The following is a 19,209-nucleotide window of genomic DNA, read 5'->3' on the forward strand; positions in this document are numbered from 1 at the left end:
AACACTTCATTTTTACTTATGATTATACAAATCTAAAACTTGTTAACTTGCAAAACCCACTAAGTTACTTATGATTCATAAGAAGTGGAAGATGACTCATCAGCCTTAAAGTATGTCTAGTTCTGAATGCTCCATTACTATGCACTGGCAACTGTTACCTATTGAAGACCTAAAACAAGCCAACATACACTATTTGGTGTAGTAAATGAAGTAACAAGAAATTCAGTATTTGCTCAAATGAAGTTAAAAAAAGAACCTTACAACCTTTTTCTGTGATAGCACACTGAGTTATTTGCCAAATTGTGTAGGTTGATACTTGTTTATGCGTGATCATAAACATGCATTTGTAGAAGCCTATACCCAGTCATGGTAATTAACACAGCTGAGATTGCTGAAAACAAGTATATTGCAATCAAAATTCTCTCAGCACAAACATTTGGTGATAATAGGGCAAAATTATGCAAAAAAACCCCATGCAAACTAAATTAACAGTTCACATTACTTTTTTTGTGTGTGGCGGAAAACACTTGCAAATAAAGTTAAAAAAGCAAATGTCAAGCTTTTCACTTGAGTCAGCTGCAGATATCAGAGCTGACATAATGGAAGCAGAACACATTAAAAAAGATCATACAAGCTCCTCTGGATAAAATTAATGTGTAAGCAAGTTCTACAGCCCAAATGGGAGGTCACTGAATTCTATTCCCTTCTTATTTCCTGGACCTAAATTATACTAAGGAAACTATGAAAACTATTAGGTTTTCTTGATGTCTCAGCTCTGACTGAATCATAAGTAACAAAGCAGTTTGATCGATATGCTAACATCAAGAGTAGCCACACTTTTTTCTCATGTATTTTGGATATAGGTCTGAGTAAGACTGTATGTCTAGATTCAGACTTAATGTGACAAGCTAAATGTGTTACTTCCATTTTAAATAGCAGGATTAAAATGGATACTCACATTTACATTCCTGTCAGGTCTATTTATGACACAATGTGTAGTATCTTGCATTCAGGAAAAGGACAGCAACACAAGAATGAGCATTATACGTTGGCTTTTTGAAACATACTTTTACGTATATCCATTTGTCTAATGTATGAATGATACAGTTGTAAAACAGACAAATGAGTTATTTTACTTAGGTACCTAAACTGGAACTTAGAGGCCAAGCACCAAGTTTACCATATCAGCATACAACTTAAATCTGGGCCTAGCTTGGTTCTCACATCAGTTTTCCTCTCTTTGCATTAATGCCATGATAGGATAAAATCCTACACACCTTCAGGAGACACCAGGCTACAGATTACCAGGCTACAGGTCACTATTAGGCAAAGGGTGGAATTGATTGCTGCGTTTCTAAGCTCTGTCTGAACTATTTTGCAGTAAAGCATCCTTAACCACCTTAAATGGGCAGTGAAATTTTCCATTCACTGAAGAGGGTCTCCATACTCGATGCCTGCTGGAGCAGTATGACCAAGACATAACCCATGCAGGGATTTGCTCTAGCCAGCTGCTTTCACCTCAGCAGTGCCTGGGAACAGCCCTTTGGGCAGCACAAAAAAACCCTATTACCTTACTTTCATTACATCGCTTCAGGAACTTACAGATATTTTTTAAGCAAAGCCCATTCTGTTGATGATTTATTTGGCAAAAGCATTCTTTTGTCCTGTGCCATGTTCATGTTATGCCAGCTAGACTAGATCTTGACCTTGATCTGTGACAGATTATTGTGGCTGGTGCTTTATTTTCTAGTAATAGTATTTGAATGCCCTGATGCAGATCATCTTGAACAGATTGGGTAAAAAATTAATCAAACCCAACTTTTTTTTTAATACTCAACAGTGGGAAATACATCTTTAAAATTTCCATTTTCCAAAGATATCCTGCAGAAGGATTTGTACTACATACATGCAGTCTGTAACCCACTATTCCTTGGGTCTTAGGAGTTGTGTTGTAAGGTAGACTTCCACAAGAAGACTTTTTCTCCTGGACGGCACTACATGGGTACTTCAACACATGTAACTTTTGTCTATCCAAAAACCCAACTGTAATAAAATGATTAAGAAGGAATAATGTCTTCATCTAAAAGTGACCCCATTGACCAGTTGTGGCTTAAGGTAGCATGCACCAATACAGCCATACTCTGCAAGTCACCCTAGAGTGAAAAGGTGCCCAGATGCACTCCAGCCATTGGAAAAGACCATGGTCTGGGAAGCTTCTTGCTCTGCATCTCTTCTACTGCTGATACTGATTAGATTTCATCCAATACTGTGACTGAGTTTCTCCCTTTGAAGAGTCTGAATGACACAGCTGACTAAAAAAGGCTCTTTGTTACCTCTGTCACATTATAAATGCATGTTTTTATGATTAAATGTCCCAGGACAAACCAGCACTGAATCCCATTTGATACTTCTTTGTACGACAGTGAGGCTCTGAGAGCTACTCACTGAGAATACTTCTGCAATTAGCTGAGCATCCACACTGTTGTAATTTCATTCAGCCCATACCTCTTTTATCTTATACTCTCTAGTCTCAACACGACAGACTTTTTCATACAATATGTACAAAAACCTGCAAAATTCACTGCTTTAGGATGCCATGGGTTCTAAAAACACATGAAAGTTGGAAAGTAATGAGACAAATTCAAAGAAAAAATTCTGTCCAAGCTCTTACAAGCCAAGGTGTTACCTTCTAATTCTGGTACTCCTTGCACAACAGCTTGTCAGGGTGCGGGGAGCAAAAGGGGAAAATGCCATGTTTGCCCCACTCTTGCACCATCATCTGCTTACAGCCTATTAGCAATTATGGGTAGATGAAGTTTGATTCTGACCTTGTGCAAATTATGTCACATGGAACTAAAAATCTGATTATAGCAAAACTTCCTAAGAACTCTTGAGATTAAAGTATTCATCACCCCATTTTTTCCACTTGCTACAACTGGCTGCCCCCAGTGGAGCCACGGATTTTCAGTGGAGATGTCTTACCTCTGGACACCATGGAGGAAATTTGTTAGGTATGGGAACACCTACTGAAGTGCCTGGAGTAACCTTGTTTTAAAATGTGCCATGCCCTAAGCAGGGGATCCCTTCTTGTATGTTAAGATCCACTAACATTAAAAGAAACACAGAACAAGTGTAAGAGTCCTTTCTTGTGACATCCCAGAGCAGAATAACATCATCTCACATAATAAAGCTGTCTTCCTTGACTTCTGTGATACAGCAAGTGATTTCCTATATTCTTTTATGGTCTACTATTGAATTATATTTCAACTCATCTAGACTTCACACAGCTTGTCTCTCTCACAAACTTTGGAAGGCACATTAGTAACACCTTGATGAATCATCTTATGGGAAATGCTTCAGGCATAATCTTCTCAACACAGCCATAGCTAGTCTCTTCTGTGAACATTATATAAAGACCAAATGTGGTGCCACAGATGGCAAACTTGGATGTGGGATGCTTAATTTGAATAACATTCCCTTTTATTCCATGCTGTTTTCACAGAGGGGTGGAGTAATCTTTTCACACATTTACTTCTGTCTCCCTTTTCAATCAGCCTGTTGTCTTGTCAAAGAAAGACACTGGGCAAATTGTTCTTTCTGTCCACTAGGAGTAAAGTAAAATCTAAATTAAATTAACCTGAATTACTAAAAATTACAAAAAAGACCACAGTAAACAATATTACTAAAGAATAATTACATTTGCGGAGTGGCCTTACTCTAGAATATAGAGAACAGACTTCTAATAAACATGTATTTGCCAGAGAACTATTTGGGTATATACCATCCTGCTTCAAAGCACAGCATCAGGATAGATAACTTACTGCTGTGACATGCCTACAAGTAGGAAATCTATTCAGTATTTCCTTCCAGAGTATACCAAACTTCTTCAGAAGCAAACTGAAATTAATGGACTCTTATTAGAAAGTAGCTTGTCTAGCCAGTCCTCTTAAACTGCATCTGTGCTAAGCATGATGTGTGGAGAAGTCTACAATGAACTGAAAAATACCTAGAAAGTTTATTATCATCTCTCCAGGGAGAAGCCAGGACACCAAATACGCAATGCTACAACACAGGTATTTCATGAAGTAAACTAGGAAGTGATGGTGTAAGCAGGAGTTGCAGGCAAATTATACAAATGAAGGGAGCATAATGATGCATATGTTTCATTTTCAATGTCTAGTTTGTGATGCTTTTGTTTGAGAGGAAGAGGGATGGAGCTGTAGGCAAAGCATGCTACTAGGAGGCATATCAGGTGACCTGAGGCAACAGAGATCTATAAAAAGGATGGGATTATTTGCCCTTCCTCAAGGACCACATCAACATTATTATTATTCTGCTGCTGCTCCCAGAAGGCATGATGAAAGGAGACTTTCCATTTTTTCCACAGCTGGAATGATAATTTATCTCCTAAATATTTTTTTTTTTGTTTCCCTATGAAATACATACACTTCAATCTTCACCTTTAGCATTCATGTAGCACTCACCAGTGGAGTTCATCAATACCTACATATCCTTACTGAGGCTCAGAGTCTCATGACAGCCTAACATGCATAATGATCAGAGAAGGTATGTTATATCATTGCAGACCTCTCCAATAGCTATTTCATTTACAAGAACAAAAACTCTGCTACTATTACTGCTAGGAGTATCTATGAAGTACTGGAATATATTGTGTTTGTTAAATCTGCATTCTGCTAACAGGCACAATATATAAAAAATACAGGAGAGTTAAGTTTGCCCTTGCTTTCTTCTGTTTCTTTCCTTCTTCCCGCTGAGTAGTATGTAAGACACGTGCACCTGACTTAATAGTTAGTGCTCTCAAATAGATTTAAAAAAAAAAAAGGCAAAAAGAGCAGCTGAGAATTTGGGAGTGGGAGGAAATCCCCCATCTTTAGTTCTAGGCATGAAAAAAAATACAGAGGAAGTTATAGAAATGAGAAGCTGCAAAACCTTCAGTGGCAGAGCAAAATTGAAAGGAATGGAGATATCAATACATCAGCATTTCCAGAGACACAGAAACTAGCTTAAAGAGAAAAAGTAGTAAAACACTCCTCTTGGGCAAAAAGAAAAAGTTACCACACATGCCAGCAACCAAAGCAGAGAGATCCTGCTCTCATTATGTATGAACAGTGTGCTCTGAATAAGCCCCACACACTGTTAGCACTGAAGGAACTGGAAAGATGACAGACTCTATTTTTAGAATGGCTTTAATATGATGGAATCATCTCCATGTAATTTTTACCTGTTTCCACAAAAAAGAGGTGTATTCTTCACTGAAATCCACAGCAGAATTATCATTATTACTTTTACATATGTCTTTAAAAAGTATTTCTACAAGTATTACAAAGAAGAAATTGTAAGAGGTAGGAATTTCCATACTTCACTATTTCCACACTTCACTATTTCCACCTATTAAAAAGAATGTCCCTTTAATTAAAAAAAAAAAAATGGTTTACCCAAAAATAGATTTGTAAAAATTCACAAAGATCAGAAGAAGATCTTTGTGACCTTCCAAAGTCCTTATGTCCTAGACTATAAGAAAATATACTTGATACCTGGATTTAGTTTAACATTTTAGAGGTCATAAGCAGCTGCTGTGCTGCTGGAAAGGATTTTTTTGCTGAAACCATTCTTGTGACATTTAAAAATGCTTGTCTGATATGTCCAGTATTGTGCAAATACAGTTAGTATAGAATATATGAAGGCAAGAAAAATTCCAATGAATAAAGAAAAAAGTATTTGCTTGTTTGCAACTTTCCATTCCAAAGACACCTCCCATTGTTTTGTATTTATTGCAGTGCAAACAGAAATGTAATTGTGTATTCACCTGCTAAAATTTCAGATTTAGTATGCTCATTTAATGTGTATTTTTTTCCTAGCCAACTTTTAAATTTTGAAATAGGATAATTACTTTGTCAACATTTCCCTCTGTGTTCAGTGCATAGAAAAGGTACATGACCTACTCAGAAAGGATGCTTGCTTGCCCTTGGTGAATGAGAAAGCAGAATTTAACACAATATGGGACAACTTCATTCTAGCACGCTGGCTTGCTTTTCCAACAGGCTGGGCTACAAACATTTACTCCTGTATTTTTAAATGGCTGAAGAAATTTCCTCACTCTTTGTAAACTGTTACAGAAAATGTGTCATTAAAACACACCCGGTAAGACAGATGGCTGTTTCTGTGATCCACACTGAACCCATACAAAGCACCTCAGGATATATCAATTTTTTATGCCCTTTTAATTCAACTGAGATTAGAGAGCATCTTCTTAAAAAATAGATGCCCAGCCACAAAACTGGGTTTAAGATTAAACCTAGAAATAATATTATCAATTGCTTTATCAACTTGAATCCTCAATATACTATTCTGTTCATATTTTAATCAGCATAAGGAAATAAAATCAGTAATTTAAATATCATGTGTATTAATGGATTTTTATAACCATACTTACAGAAAAAACAGCAGCCACAGTCTCAACAGCACCAGTACTAAGAGTAACATAAGGGATTGTTTCACGATTGATCCCAGCTTCGCTAAAAATGTTGTTTGTGTAGTACCAGATCTGTGTCAGAGAGAAGAAAATGATTTATTAATAATTATGGCTTGAACTACAACATATCGGTATTCAGTTCAAACATCTGATCTGCTAGAGATCAGTCTTGTTAAAACACTGAGTTTGTTATAACACCAAATGACCGAGGGCTCGGCAGGACAATTAATGACGGGAAGATGCAAATTTCAGCTGGACGAGTCACAATGATGCTGTACTTCTGCTTCCAGATCCAGGCAGAATTACAAGCAGCTTTAACTCAATTTAGCTTAATTCACTTTAGAAGTAAATAAAAGAAACTCACTTTACGCTTGAACAAGAGGATATAAATAGGTTTTGTCTGGCTGAGCCACACGGCTAGAAAAATCAGTTTGGGTGGCTTTAGGGAATACTCCAACCGCACGTAACTATGGAGAACAGGAAAGAGATGCTGAGTGGCACTGCAGAAACTGCTCCTTTTCGGACAGAAGGTGTGAAATTTATCTCACTTTAATCTCACTGCAATGTGGACATCTGCAGGCAAGCCACGACCCTAATCTCTATTACCAACAGAAATAAAAGATACTTTTAGAATGAGAGTTGCTTAGTGAAAAGTAAAAAGCTGCTTTTCAGGTGAAATGAATCTTAGGCTCGAAGGAGCTGTCACTAATGGATGAAACAGAGGGAGCAGAGGGTTACTAGCTTAGAGGAAGTCATTCATGTGTGGTCAGGAAAACCATATCCAGTAGTGACAATATCCAGACAGAGAATATATAGTGGTAATGCTCTAAAATAAAAGTTTGGTAAGTATCAGAGCCCCATTAACATCACAAGTGAAGTCTGAAAACCATACAGTATTTCTGCTGGACTCAAGCTGACAGTAAAGTATTAGCCAAAGACTTTGGCTGCCAAAAGCACGCAACAAGGAGGGATTGCCTTGGAGAGAGAAAAGATAATTGATTTACTACAGAAGATAAAAACCCAATTGAAACAGCTGATTATCAAAAGAAAATAAAGTTCTAAACCACAGCTGATTACCTGTGACGGCAAAACTGACAGCCAGAGATAATGATGGCACTAAATAAAAAAGTAGCAGTGGTATTTTTTCCCCATATACTGTCCATGTGATAAGTCCTGACAGGGCAAGCACTGCTAAAGAAAAGGCTTGTGTGATTAATGGAAGTGTTTTGACTGAATGAGGAAAACCCTGCTGCCTGTCAGCATACTATGCATGTGCTACATCTGTTTATCAGGCTACTAACTCAGGAACCTTGTAAAAAAAGTCATTCTAAATTCCAAACCAACCCTTCAGCAAAGCTGCTTGTCCAGACCGAAGAAGAAAATCCAACTCATCTTACATAAAAGTAAAATAAAATATGAAGGACTAAAAAATCATCTATATCACCTTATAGATAAAGAGAAGCTGACTGAAAATTCTGATGCCTACTGGTGGCACATCAGCTTTCACCAGAATGGATGCAGTGCCAATGAATGATAGCAGCAAACTTCTCTATATGAAGTAATCTGCTCTTCACGTAGCGTGTACGGGTGTTAACTGCATTTCATCAGCCTGCTGATACAGGGCACAGACTGAAGCAAAACTAAGGAAGAGTTCCCAATTCCTCTAAAATATTTATGCTCACTGATAAATTTTTTGGGACCTAGTACTCTGACAAACTATTCACCTCCCACAGACCTACACAGTGTATAAGGAAAACAAGGTAGCACAAAACCATGATAAAAGCAATTTTTTTCCTCCATACTACAAGTTACAAGAATGAAAAATCCATGCAATGGAAGTTAGAAACCATGTAATTTAGGCATCTCATTTCTGCTACCATTTGCATAGCAGGTAGTGCTTCTAAAAATGAGAGTGATATTGCAGGTATGCAGACCTTGAAAGAGAAGAAAGGGATCAAAGAGTCTCTTAAGCAGACAACATCTGAATGTAATTTTCCAAAATGTAACAACTAGAACATAAGACGATTTGCAAGTGGTTTCACACAAGAGCACGACTGAGCATTGGTGATAAGAGTGGTAGTAACACAGTTAGATTAAAAAAACTGGCAGAGCAAAGACAGGATGAGGTTCACTGACTTCTTAGCCCCTGTAGCAGCACAAAAATAAATTAGAGTAAAACTTAACAAGATGTACACAATTCAAAAAAATAAAAGTGAATGTTTTTCAGCCTGTGTGTCATTCAACAATCATAAATTGCTCTAGAATACTACCAAGACAAACACACCAGGGTAATGATGACTACTCTACTTTCACTTTAGTTATTTTTCTAACATGTTTTTTATTAGCTAATGATTTCATTAACTAACAAAATTAACTAATGATTAAGCTAAAAGTTTTGGAGTGAAAGAGCTGTGAAAAATGAGACAGAGGGTCCAAAAACCCAGAAACAATGGCTATTGAGTCCAAATTAACATAGGGACATCTGACATCCTGTGTCCATGGTGTGTTGCTGTTGCTTCATAAACTGAAGTAAAACTGCCACTTTATTCAGTTGAACAGCTGCCATGAGGAACAGCTGTATGACTGCAGTCCAAATTCTCTATGAGTTTGGTGGTAACATTTTAGCTTTCTTCTCTGTAGTTAGCTACAGTTAGCTGCATGAAATTTGCTTTCTTTGCTCATCATATACCTTTACTCCTACAAGCTCCTAGCTTAGAGTGGCATGTGGTATACACCATTGACCCCCTCTAGCACTGATCCAAACTTCCAGTCCTTTTGTTTCTCATCCAGCTCTCTGCATACATTTTTTTCCTAGAAAATACATCTCTTCAACAGGAAAAGAAAGCAACCAAAAGAGGACGGGCAACACCACAGACACACTCCATGTTGCACTTGGCGTACTGACCCCCTCCTACACTACCTGGTGCCAGGTACTCTCTATACCAAGTATGAAGAGCACACCATGGTAGATCTTTTGTATACTGAAAACATGCAGTGCTTCACGGATCCCCATGCTCAGCATGATTTCTTGCCATTTGAAATGTGGCCCTCTGCCTTAGTGACTGACCCCAGAGAAGCCCAGGGATTCCACTTTGGGAACAACTCTCTTAAACAATACGCAGTTCGGTATATGTCTAAATATAGAAAAGGAGGAGTTCACCAATGAGAACTTCACTGGAATTTTGTGTCTTCAGAACTGAGATTAAATGCTGGACGATAAATACATTTATTAGAGATTATATGTATCATGGATAAATTTTATCAGATTAAAAGAGATCAATAGAGACTGATTTATTCATGCCAGTTTGGGTCAGACTGTCTGGTATATCATTACAGCTGAACAGATCAATACGGTCAGGACTTCACCGTGATTTGTGTTCCATGTAGAAACCAACAAATGTACCGGTTTTAAGCAAAAGTATTTTTTTCTAAAGTAAAAGCCTTAAATGGAAGCAAGTGTTCTCAGATACCAACAGGATGGTTACAGAAGTCTGCCAGCTGGTAATTTCCCCAGAGAGTGACCTGAGACTCTCTCCCGAAAGAAGTCCAACTTTCCCATATGCCCTGCCCAGATGGTAGTTTTGGAAAAGACCAGACTGACTAATAGGGCACTACAGACAAAGCAAGTGATGAGATCTGTGAGTTAGAAGGGAGTGTTCAAAGCCAGTTAAACCTTGCTGACACTGGCCCACACCCAGCAGGTTAGTTCAGATGCGGTCAGGCAAACCATGACCCAGGTTCGGCAACATCTGTCACACCTCTACCTGTCTTCTAATCTCTAAGATTCAGGTGACTTGAGCAACATCATCCAAGAAAACCATGCAAAAGAGAATTGAATGGAATCAAAACCTGGTCTCTTAATCAAATGGTCCAGCTATTTCTCTTGACCACTCTTATAATTTGCTTGGGTTTACTATTAACTATTACTGCTATTTAAATAATCAACTTCAGAATGAAAACTTTATATGAATAATGTTTTACATATTCAGCGACATTGCATGGGAGCAGAAACAAAGTAACAGCAAAAAAAAAAAAAAGGGTAAGGCTTGAAATAGCCAACTCAACACACAGGTTTCATGACAAAAAGGGTTTTTCTGAGATGTATTTTCAGAAACTGGCCACACAATGGCACTTTAAAACAACTCTGGAATCAATTTTGGACTGGACATGTCTCACTATCCCCCTACACTCTCTCTCAAGCTATGAGAGGATGGCCATGGAATACAGGATGATTTCTGTCATCTATTAAATATCCTCAAAGGCACAAAACTCTTGTATCTGCTGAAAACTTAGCTGTGGCATCCCTTTTTTTTTTTTTTTTTTTTTAGGCAATGTGCTTCATCATTTGAACAGTCTGTTTCTTAGTATAAGTGTAATTTTATTTCACTTTTATTTCACTTTCATTTATAGATCTTAGAAAGACTGGGTGACATGATAATTCAACTTCTTTTCTTAAAAAAGTATCCACAATAAGCAACAAGACAGCCTGTCATTAGTGAAACCCTTCAATTAGAAGAAAACACCACCTATACAAACGTGTTTACAGTTCACAGTATGAAAAAAAACTTCTAGTTCCCTCCCGGTATTTTGTTAAAGACTTTTAGATACCAGACTTCTAACTGCATTAATCTTTCAAATTATCTTGGACAAATTACTTTGTATTAGGAGTGTTAAAGTTATAGAGATACCTGAGGTAAGCCTGAACTAGTTGTCTTAAGACTGCTTAGCTTGCTGAATGGTATAGCACAAAACTTGTATTAAAAAGAAGGAAAGGAGCACCCAGGAGGTGCCATGGCCACTTGAAGGACACTTACAGCATTTAGCCCACAGAGCTGGTAGCAGCCCATGGTGATGACCACTGTAATGACCTGCCATCGCACAGCACGGGTTCTCAGGAGCTGAAGTATTGACACTAACTTGGTGTTCCTTTGGACTCGAGACTCTGCCAAAACTTCTTCTACTTCGTGAGACACGTCATCTTTCCCAAGGAAGGTCTGAAATGCTAGAGAGAGGAAATGGACTTTAGGCTGGACACTTGGCACTATGCGCATTTATAACGGACTTGTTTCGTGAAAATGGAAACGTGTGACACAAACAGGAGACATACATAGGCTCCAACTTAATTATTCTTCTGCCAACAGTATCATTCTGCTCTGGGTATGATCTGGCTCATCCCTGCAGCTGGTCTCAGAAACTGCAAGAAGAATATAAAGTATTTGGTATGCTACCAGACCTCTCCTTGTATTATTTCATATCTAATATAGCCTGAGGTCCAGTGCAGTCAAAATGCTATGTAATCTGACAAAACGGTTTAACAGCAAAGCAGTTCTGAACATTATTTGACTCATCTACTTCTGCAGCTTAACAACAATAGCAGATTTCATTGCTGGAGACAGACAGGACAGAGCAGTAGTAAGATGTAAAAATGTATGTAAATCTGGTAACCCAAGAAAAGGCAGACATTTGAAGGGAATTGCTTCTGTTCTTCATATTACCTCTTGTTTTTAATATCATGCAGACAAGAATTCACTTTATCAAGATAATCAATATTGGAAAGAATTACTCAGAGCAGTTCAAGAGGCATTGGAACAGGCCGCCCAAGGAAGTGGTGGAGTCACCATCCCTGGAGGTGTTCCAAAAACATGCAGATGTGCACTTGGGGACATGGTTTAATGGCCATGGTAGTGTTGGGTGATGGTTGACCTTGGTGATCTTAGAGGTCTTTTGCAACCTTAATGATTCTATGATTGTATTTGTCAACGCTGGAGACACAGGAGTGAATTTATCTGGCAAATGTAAGCAAACAACTAACCTTGTCTGCCCAGAAAAACATACCATTTAGTATCATTGCACATCAGTGACTTACTGAGATGTCCGTCTCCTGTGAACAATAGAAGCTTCCCATCTCACGCTTCTTCCAAGAGGTACTACAAACAGGTACCTTCCAATGGATGTGATAGATCTACACCAACCTTGTTTTACAGATACCATAAGTGCTGATGATACTTTCATCACAATCTTATGAAAATACCCCAGGGACTGGCTTTTTAAGAGGTGTTTCAAATGTCCATCATCTTTGAATGACTGCAGAGAAACAATTACATTACACATACTCCTGCAACAAGACTTTGCAACACAGTAGGATGCTATCTCAAAACAATCCTTTACATGGCAGGTCATTTCAAATTGTTACTTTTATTAAGTGAGTAAGTTGATTCAGACCTCCTAAGAGCCAAATCAATTCTTCTCTTTTCCACAGCTTTTCATAATACTGCCTGTAAATAAATGATCTTCACATTTTTCATTAAGTAGACATTCTTTTGCATCATAGAATGGATGACAAAGAAAGCCAGACACTTTCATTTTAACCACTCATGGTTAAAATGCCCAGAACATTTAGGTTTTGAACATTGAAAATTTAAACTTTATCCAGTAGATGAAATGGCCAGGTAGTTGTGTTTCAATGTTATGAAGGATAGGTCACACAAACAAACTGGTGACCTCCCCAGAGCACCCCTCTCCGTTCATTTGGCGAATGTACAACACAGTAGACTCCGCCTGGCTCCTAGTCTGGCAGCATGAGATACTAATTGGAGCTCTGGGCCACGATGCTCAGAAGCAGTTAGCACTTCTACTGCATTTTAATGGGCCATATGTGACTCTGCTTAACAAGGAGGATGATTTTTTTAAGGGATGAATACTGACCACCTCTGGGTGTTCACTCAACTCATAACATTCATTCATTTTGATATCCAGTTCATCTCCTGGGAGAGGAGACATCAGAATTTTTAAATCCCTGAGGAACAGCATGAGATTTATCTTTTCACATGGGCCTTATAATCAAAAATGGGTTAACAAAAGCAGACCTCAGAACACAGAATCTAAGTTGCTGAGTTTTGTCCTTGTGTCATTACCCTTTTATTATTAAATGGCGTGCTAAAAGCTCATTAAAATTAGTGTGATGTATTTAAAGACACTGCTAAAAAAAATGTAAAATTAGGAAAATGTGTGCCTATGGTATGTTAAAGACAATGTTTCACACTTAAATTACACTTTCCTCAGTATTATTAGAGCACTGATAAAAATTCAGATAAAGATGAGAACAACCAGACATATATACTCTTCTTTGAAAAGATTCTCTGAGATTTTTAAGCATCTGCTTTATCAGTGTAAATTAGGTCAGTGCACAATTTTCTTTATTTTTCCTGTCCTTAGAATCCTCGGCATTACTGTAGGGCACACAAGTCAAAAATATAGGTGCAGTCAAGTAAAAAGAAAGCAATCTGTCTTTTCTGCACAAAGCAGCTTGCTGTATTTCTAGAGGGACCAGGAAGTAAAAAACTGCAATTACAAAAATTACCAAGTACATGACAAGAAACATATAGACACCTGCTTTCTATTTCTTCCCCCTGTGGTATTAGGACCAGAGATATAAATACCACTACAAAACTTTGACAAATACTTAAAATTACCAACAAGTCAGGGAATACTCAGAAAATGCTATTCTATACATGCATAGTTTGAATACTCAGTCTTCTTGGAAAAATAAATTTTCCTGCTACTCAACACATCTTCAATTTTCTTCCATTAACAGGCTAACAGTACAGTAAGAATCACCATTCGATACACAATGTGGAGATAAATTCTGCATTAGTAGGAAGATGGGAAAACTCAAAAGGTGTTTCCATGTGTGATGTTCAATTCTATTCACTTTATGTTTGAAACCCTTGCATTACTGGCACTGAGAAGCACAGCAGTCGTTCCTCTCCTCGCTGCACTGATTCATTTCCCTCCATAACTGGCTGTTTCTTCCTATAGGGAAGTCTTGCTTTCGTGTCATGCTTAAAGCCACCTGAGAGTTAAAGTTCTAGCAACTTTTAGACCTTTCCAAGTTTTCTTTTTAATTCCATTGGATCAGAAGGTCCTCGATGCTCAGCTTTCAAATGTTGGGACACTGCCTTTATAAATAACAAAAGTGGATCTTTCCAGTCACAGGGAAAGAAGCTGAGGAAACTTCTATTTACATCACCAGTTTTTATTCATCCCAGCTAACTGAAGGTGAAACATTTGAGAATGGTTTAAAGGCCTGCACGAAATCAGTTGATACTGTCTGTAAAGCCAATCAGGCCTTTAAATTAACTGAAGTTTGGCATTCGAGATCCCAACTCCATGGGTAATTACTAATTCTTTTTCAACTGCAGTACTTCCAGGATTGCCAAGAAAACAGTTTTTATTATAAAGAATGAATTAGCACGTAAACCTTGAGAAGACATTTTAAAGGATAAAAATGCTATTGTGCAGTTTACGAACAGAGCCAGTCTCGAGGAAAAGGGGGAAAAAAAAGAGAGAAGTCATCACAGGTAGCAGTTTGGGCTTATGCCTTACAAAATTAAAAAACTAAGAAGCTGCATGAGTATTATTGTCACCTGTTACCCATGGACATGTTCACTTTCACTTCACTGATGATTAAGTATATTAAACCCAGTGTCTAACACAAAGCCATGTCTAAACTCTGCTTAGACAGCACCTTCTTTAGCCACTATGGGAGACAGAATACTGGGCTGGATATACCCAGCCAGGCATCTCCTATTAATGCTGGTTACTGTTCTGAGTGCTGGTAGACATACACAGAGCCTTACTGTTTGCCTCAGCACTTACAAAATGTTCACTCAACTTCAATGCTTCTGAATTGAATATATAGCAATTTTCCTGTAGTGATTTTGTGTCAACACAAAAATATTCGGCAAAATGAAAAACCAGTTAGTTTCATATACCACTAATTTTATTAGACTACTGAATAGCCAGAAGAATATTTCGGACGTACCTTGCTAGAAGAGATTTAAATAGCTATCTAAATCTAGCAAAATACTATTGAACTACTATCATGTAGCACAGCAAAGTTTAAGACTATATCTCAAATCTGCTATTCCATTTCAGTAAATATAACTGCAAGCAAAAGGCTTTAGGCATTTTCCGTGTGCCACCTCCTTCTCCTTCTATGTAAATAAACACAGATATCTTCCGTGAATTATCATCTAGTTTGGGATTACATCTTTACTGGTTCTTATGTCTGGTTTCACAGACAACCAATACAAAATAGGTCTGCTCAGGTTCACTTGGAACTAGCCTAGATGTACAGGTAAAAAAAAATATCCACATGCTACCCTAAAATAATGCAAGAACTGGGGAAACAGTGTTGTATGAAGGGTCCAGTGAACCAAGTGTCCTTTGTAAAAGACAGGAGGTTTAAGAAAAGTTTAAAAACAAAACAGACACATCACGATCACTCCAACTTGGCAGTCAGCAGCTGTCAGAGATGGAGCCTTTACCATAAGCCAGCAAGTGCAGCAGTCACAGCTGTCTCTTCCTTTCCAATAAGCATGGTTTATAATGCTTACAGACATACAAAAACCACAGATAAGCAAAAATAAATCATATATGTCCTTGTTAGTCATAAGTTCATTTAAATGACTGGATTTGTAGCAATTTGTTTCTGACATTGATCTTAATATCTCTCCTATCCATGTGGCTAAAAAATGAGCTACCTGCTTCTACATGAGGCATTGCCTCTCTTTTTCATCACATCAAAAGGTATCAACTCTAATCTATCTAAGACTTTAAAGCCATTTCTCATTATACCTGTTGTAATGCTTCTTTCATAACCACAGGAGTTTTAATGTATGACTGAACATACTAGTTGAAGAGATTTTGTAAATCACCCACAGATGTTCCTGTGACATTTTATCTAACTCATTTGACCCTTAAGACATGACAATCTTCTTCTTCTCTAGCAAGCTGTGAGAGCAGCTGAATCCCTTTATTGATTTACATGACCTGCTCCTGTAGCTGCATGGAAAACACATGCTTCGTCCTTGCAACAGTACTCCTCAAAAGACACATGTCAACTCTCCAACTAGAAGTGTTTATAACCAGTGCTGTTAGTCATGAAAATGTTCCAGTTTACCAGGTTACATCCCCCATTTTTATTTATTTAGAATCATTGCCACAGTCCCAGATCAGGGCTCCACTTGGTATGCAATAATAGACAACTGCTGTAAAATTCCTGTCTTATTGTCCTAGCACTTGGACAGTAAACTGCCCCATGTCATTATAGCAGCAGGTTTTTTTCTTTTTATTTTTCTTGCTGTTTCTACCCCTGTTCTTCACTCCCAGTGCTCTCTAGCAGTAACAAAAGTAACAAACTCATTCCAAAGTCCTTCTTCTCAACCATTTAAACACCCACTTCTCCACTGTCTGGTAAGCATTATGAAGAAGTTAAATGCTAGGCTTTTTTCCTCCCTTTTGTTCCTACCAAGACAGGAAAATGTTAGTTATGGGACCTGGGAGGGGAGCTGGGATGGTTCTGCCCTCTCCCCGTTACCAGACTACTAGATTCTTGAGCAAAGCAGGTTCAGAGATTGTGCTGTTGGTCCCGTCAGCTGTTCTCCCCCCACAACACATAGATCAGTTCTCCTATGTTCAGCAGTGAGATGGGAATATAGGAGACAGCTCAGCTTTTCTTGGTCTCAGGGAGTTGGATACAGGATGGTGACCTCCAGGAAGACAAGCAGAGCTTGGCTGTTAGCATTGCTTTCGGCAGGAGAAAACTGCAAGTATGCCATGGTGTCCAGACACTGGCTCAGCCACCCACAGCATGCATCATTTGCATAGCTAGAAAGGGGAAAGCAGGGAAGTGGGTAGATCAACATTAACGGATCTCAGGAGACATCACTCATCTAAGGCCCCACTACTCTTGTGCTCACAGAGTAAGTTCTCTCATGGTTATGTGGTATATGTTTGTACATGATACCTGTCTGCTCTGAACTCATCCCTTCTCTTTTTTTATCACTTACACAACACATTTTGGTCCTTCTCCTTCCTTCAGGCTATTACCTGCTGCTTAAAAGCATCATGCTTTTTTACCTCTGCCAAAAAGAGAATGAGGCAGCTTGTATTTTGTATTTTGATAGTTATCATCCAGTTATCTAGTTCTGAGGACAGAAGGAGGGGATGAAACCAGAAGCAGAACTTTGTGGAAACTCAACGACCACTTTATTCCACTGGATTTTTATTGCTCTAAAACAATTAGGAAGATGAATGTTGTCATCTCCCTTTTAGAAGCTTTGACATACCCGTACATTTTAGAGTATTTTATAAAGACAAATGTAGTCATCTGCCTTTAGTACAACAGACCTTTTACAAATAACAGTTTTATACTTCTCCAATACGATATAATCCACAATGAAACGTAAATTTCCATGAAAAGCCTTGATCCATTAGGGGAAAGAAAAAGGATTTAGTTAGAAAAAAGACTTGCACATTTCTGAAATTAATATGCAGATTTAACCTCAGAGGCAAATAATTCAAAAGCATTACTGTAGTCATCATTAAAATGGAGAATACCACATTGTCATTATATGGTTTATAAGCAGTAGGGGTTTTTAAGAAGCCATAAATTCCTTTAGTCTCCCTAATACTCAGGCTTTTCTTCCCCCATTTCTGCAGATAATGGTAACATCCAGATGATTTTTCCTGATTTTGAGTCACAGTTCACTCTGCTGTTTTGTGAATTCCCCTCCCTGCCTGCTTTCGTTCTTACACTGCATTACTCCAGATATCCAAATCTTGGCTCATGCCTGGTCTGGATTTCTCTACATGCCCTGGGGTGGGGAGGAGGGCTTCAAATCTGCCACTCTGGTCTAACATCACAGGTGTCCTCTGCCTGATCATTCCACGAACCAACCACCTTCCCTGCTATCCACATGCTGAACAGAGATCTGAGGATACTCTTGCTTGCAAGTCTACACTAGAAGAGGGGCAATTACAAACGATGTGCAAGGGTTAGAAAATTGCTTGTGCTCCTAACATGCTTCATAGTAAGGTACATAGATATTTATAACACAGAAGTATAGTATGATATGACCTCTGCTGCCTTATGGGTGGATTTTATGAACTCCAAACGGTTTTGCACCTTGCCTGTGCAGTCAGGTGGCCGATGCTGGAGGCATGGCTGCTTGATTCACAAGGAACAGGCAGGAAATTCAGGGGGATGTACACACTTCACTGTCCTACGGTCCTTTACAAGCCTCTATCTAGAATCTTCGGTCCCTGGCTGTTTCAAAAGCACTGCAGACTACACTTAGAATGAATTTTGCTCTATACTACAGCATACCTCAGTATTATTTTTTTTGGTTTAGAATTATCAGGTCCAAAAGCTTCTACTGACAAGCAGTTACTTAAAAATTTTTTTTACACCTGTCTCCTCTTTTTTTCCCTCAAAGTATCTAAATTTATAATCTCTAAGGTGGCATATGAGAGCCACCTTCTCATAATCAGCAAGCCAACTTCTCAAGCTCATTTCCCTTCGACTACCAAATGTGGGTAACTTTGCTCTCCTCATGTCTTCCACTCCAAAATCCACCTCCAATTCTTCCAGATTAGCTTTCAAAACATTTTCAGAACACGTATGCTGAAAACATGCCAGACTGCAGCTGGTCCGTTACCAGCAACAACAGTAAATGGTGTGAGTTTCAAGGCAGGTGATGTTATTTTACTGCCAGTATTTTACAGTTTTTAAACTCTGCTTATGAGAGGTACAGTTTTACTGTCAGGACTGAGGTTTCCAAGTACTGTGGCAGGATTTCCAATACATGCCTGTAACAAGTGTGACATTATGCAATAGCATTGCAGATGCAGACTCTTTGCCAGCCATAGTC

At 38.3% G+C, this 19,209-nt stretch overlaps 1 protein-coding gene across 1 annotated transcript in view; it reads right to left on the bottom strand.

Annotated features, from left to right (window-relative positions):
* SLC2A9 (solute carrier family 2 (facilitated glucose transporter), member 9) overlaps positions 1-19,209 on the bottom strand; it is a gene marked incomplete at both ends in the record, with an annotated part of 92,812 nt that overhangs the window by 40,524 nt on the left and 33,079 nt on the right. Inside the window, 2 exons of the mRNA XM_008941713.1 lie at positions 6,455-6,565; positions 11,308-11,495. Coding sequence (XP_008939961.1) covers positions 6,455-6,565; positions 11,308-11,495 — 299 coding nt within the window. The remainder of the gene's footprint in view (positions 1-6,454; positions 6,566-11,307; positions 11,496-19,209) is intronic.

This window comes from Merops nubicus, unplaced genomic scaffold (assembly GCF_000691845.1).
Source record: "Merops nubicus isolate BGI_N331 unplaced genomic scaffold, ASM69184v1 scaffold10026, whole genome shotgun sequence".
NCBI classification, from domain to species: Eukaryota; Metazoa; Chordata; class Aves; order Coraciiformes; family Meropidae; genus Merops; species Merops nubicus.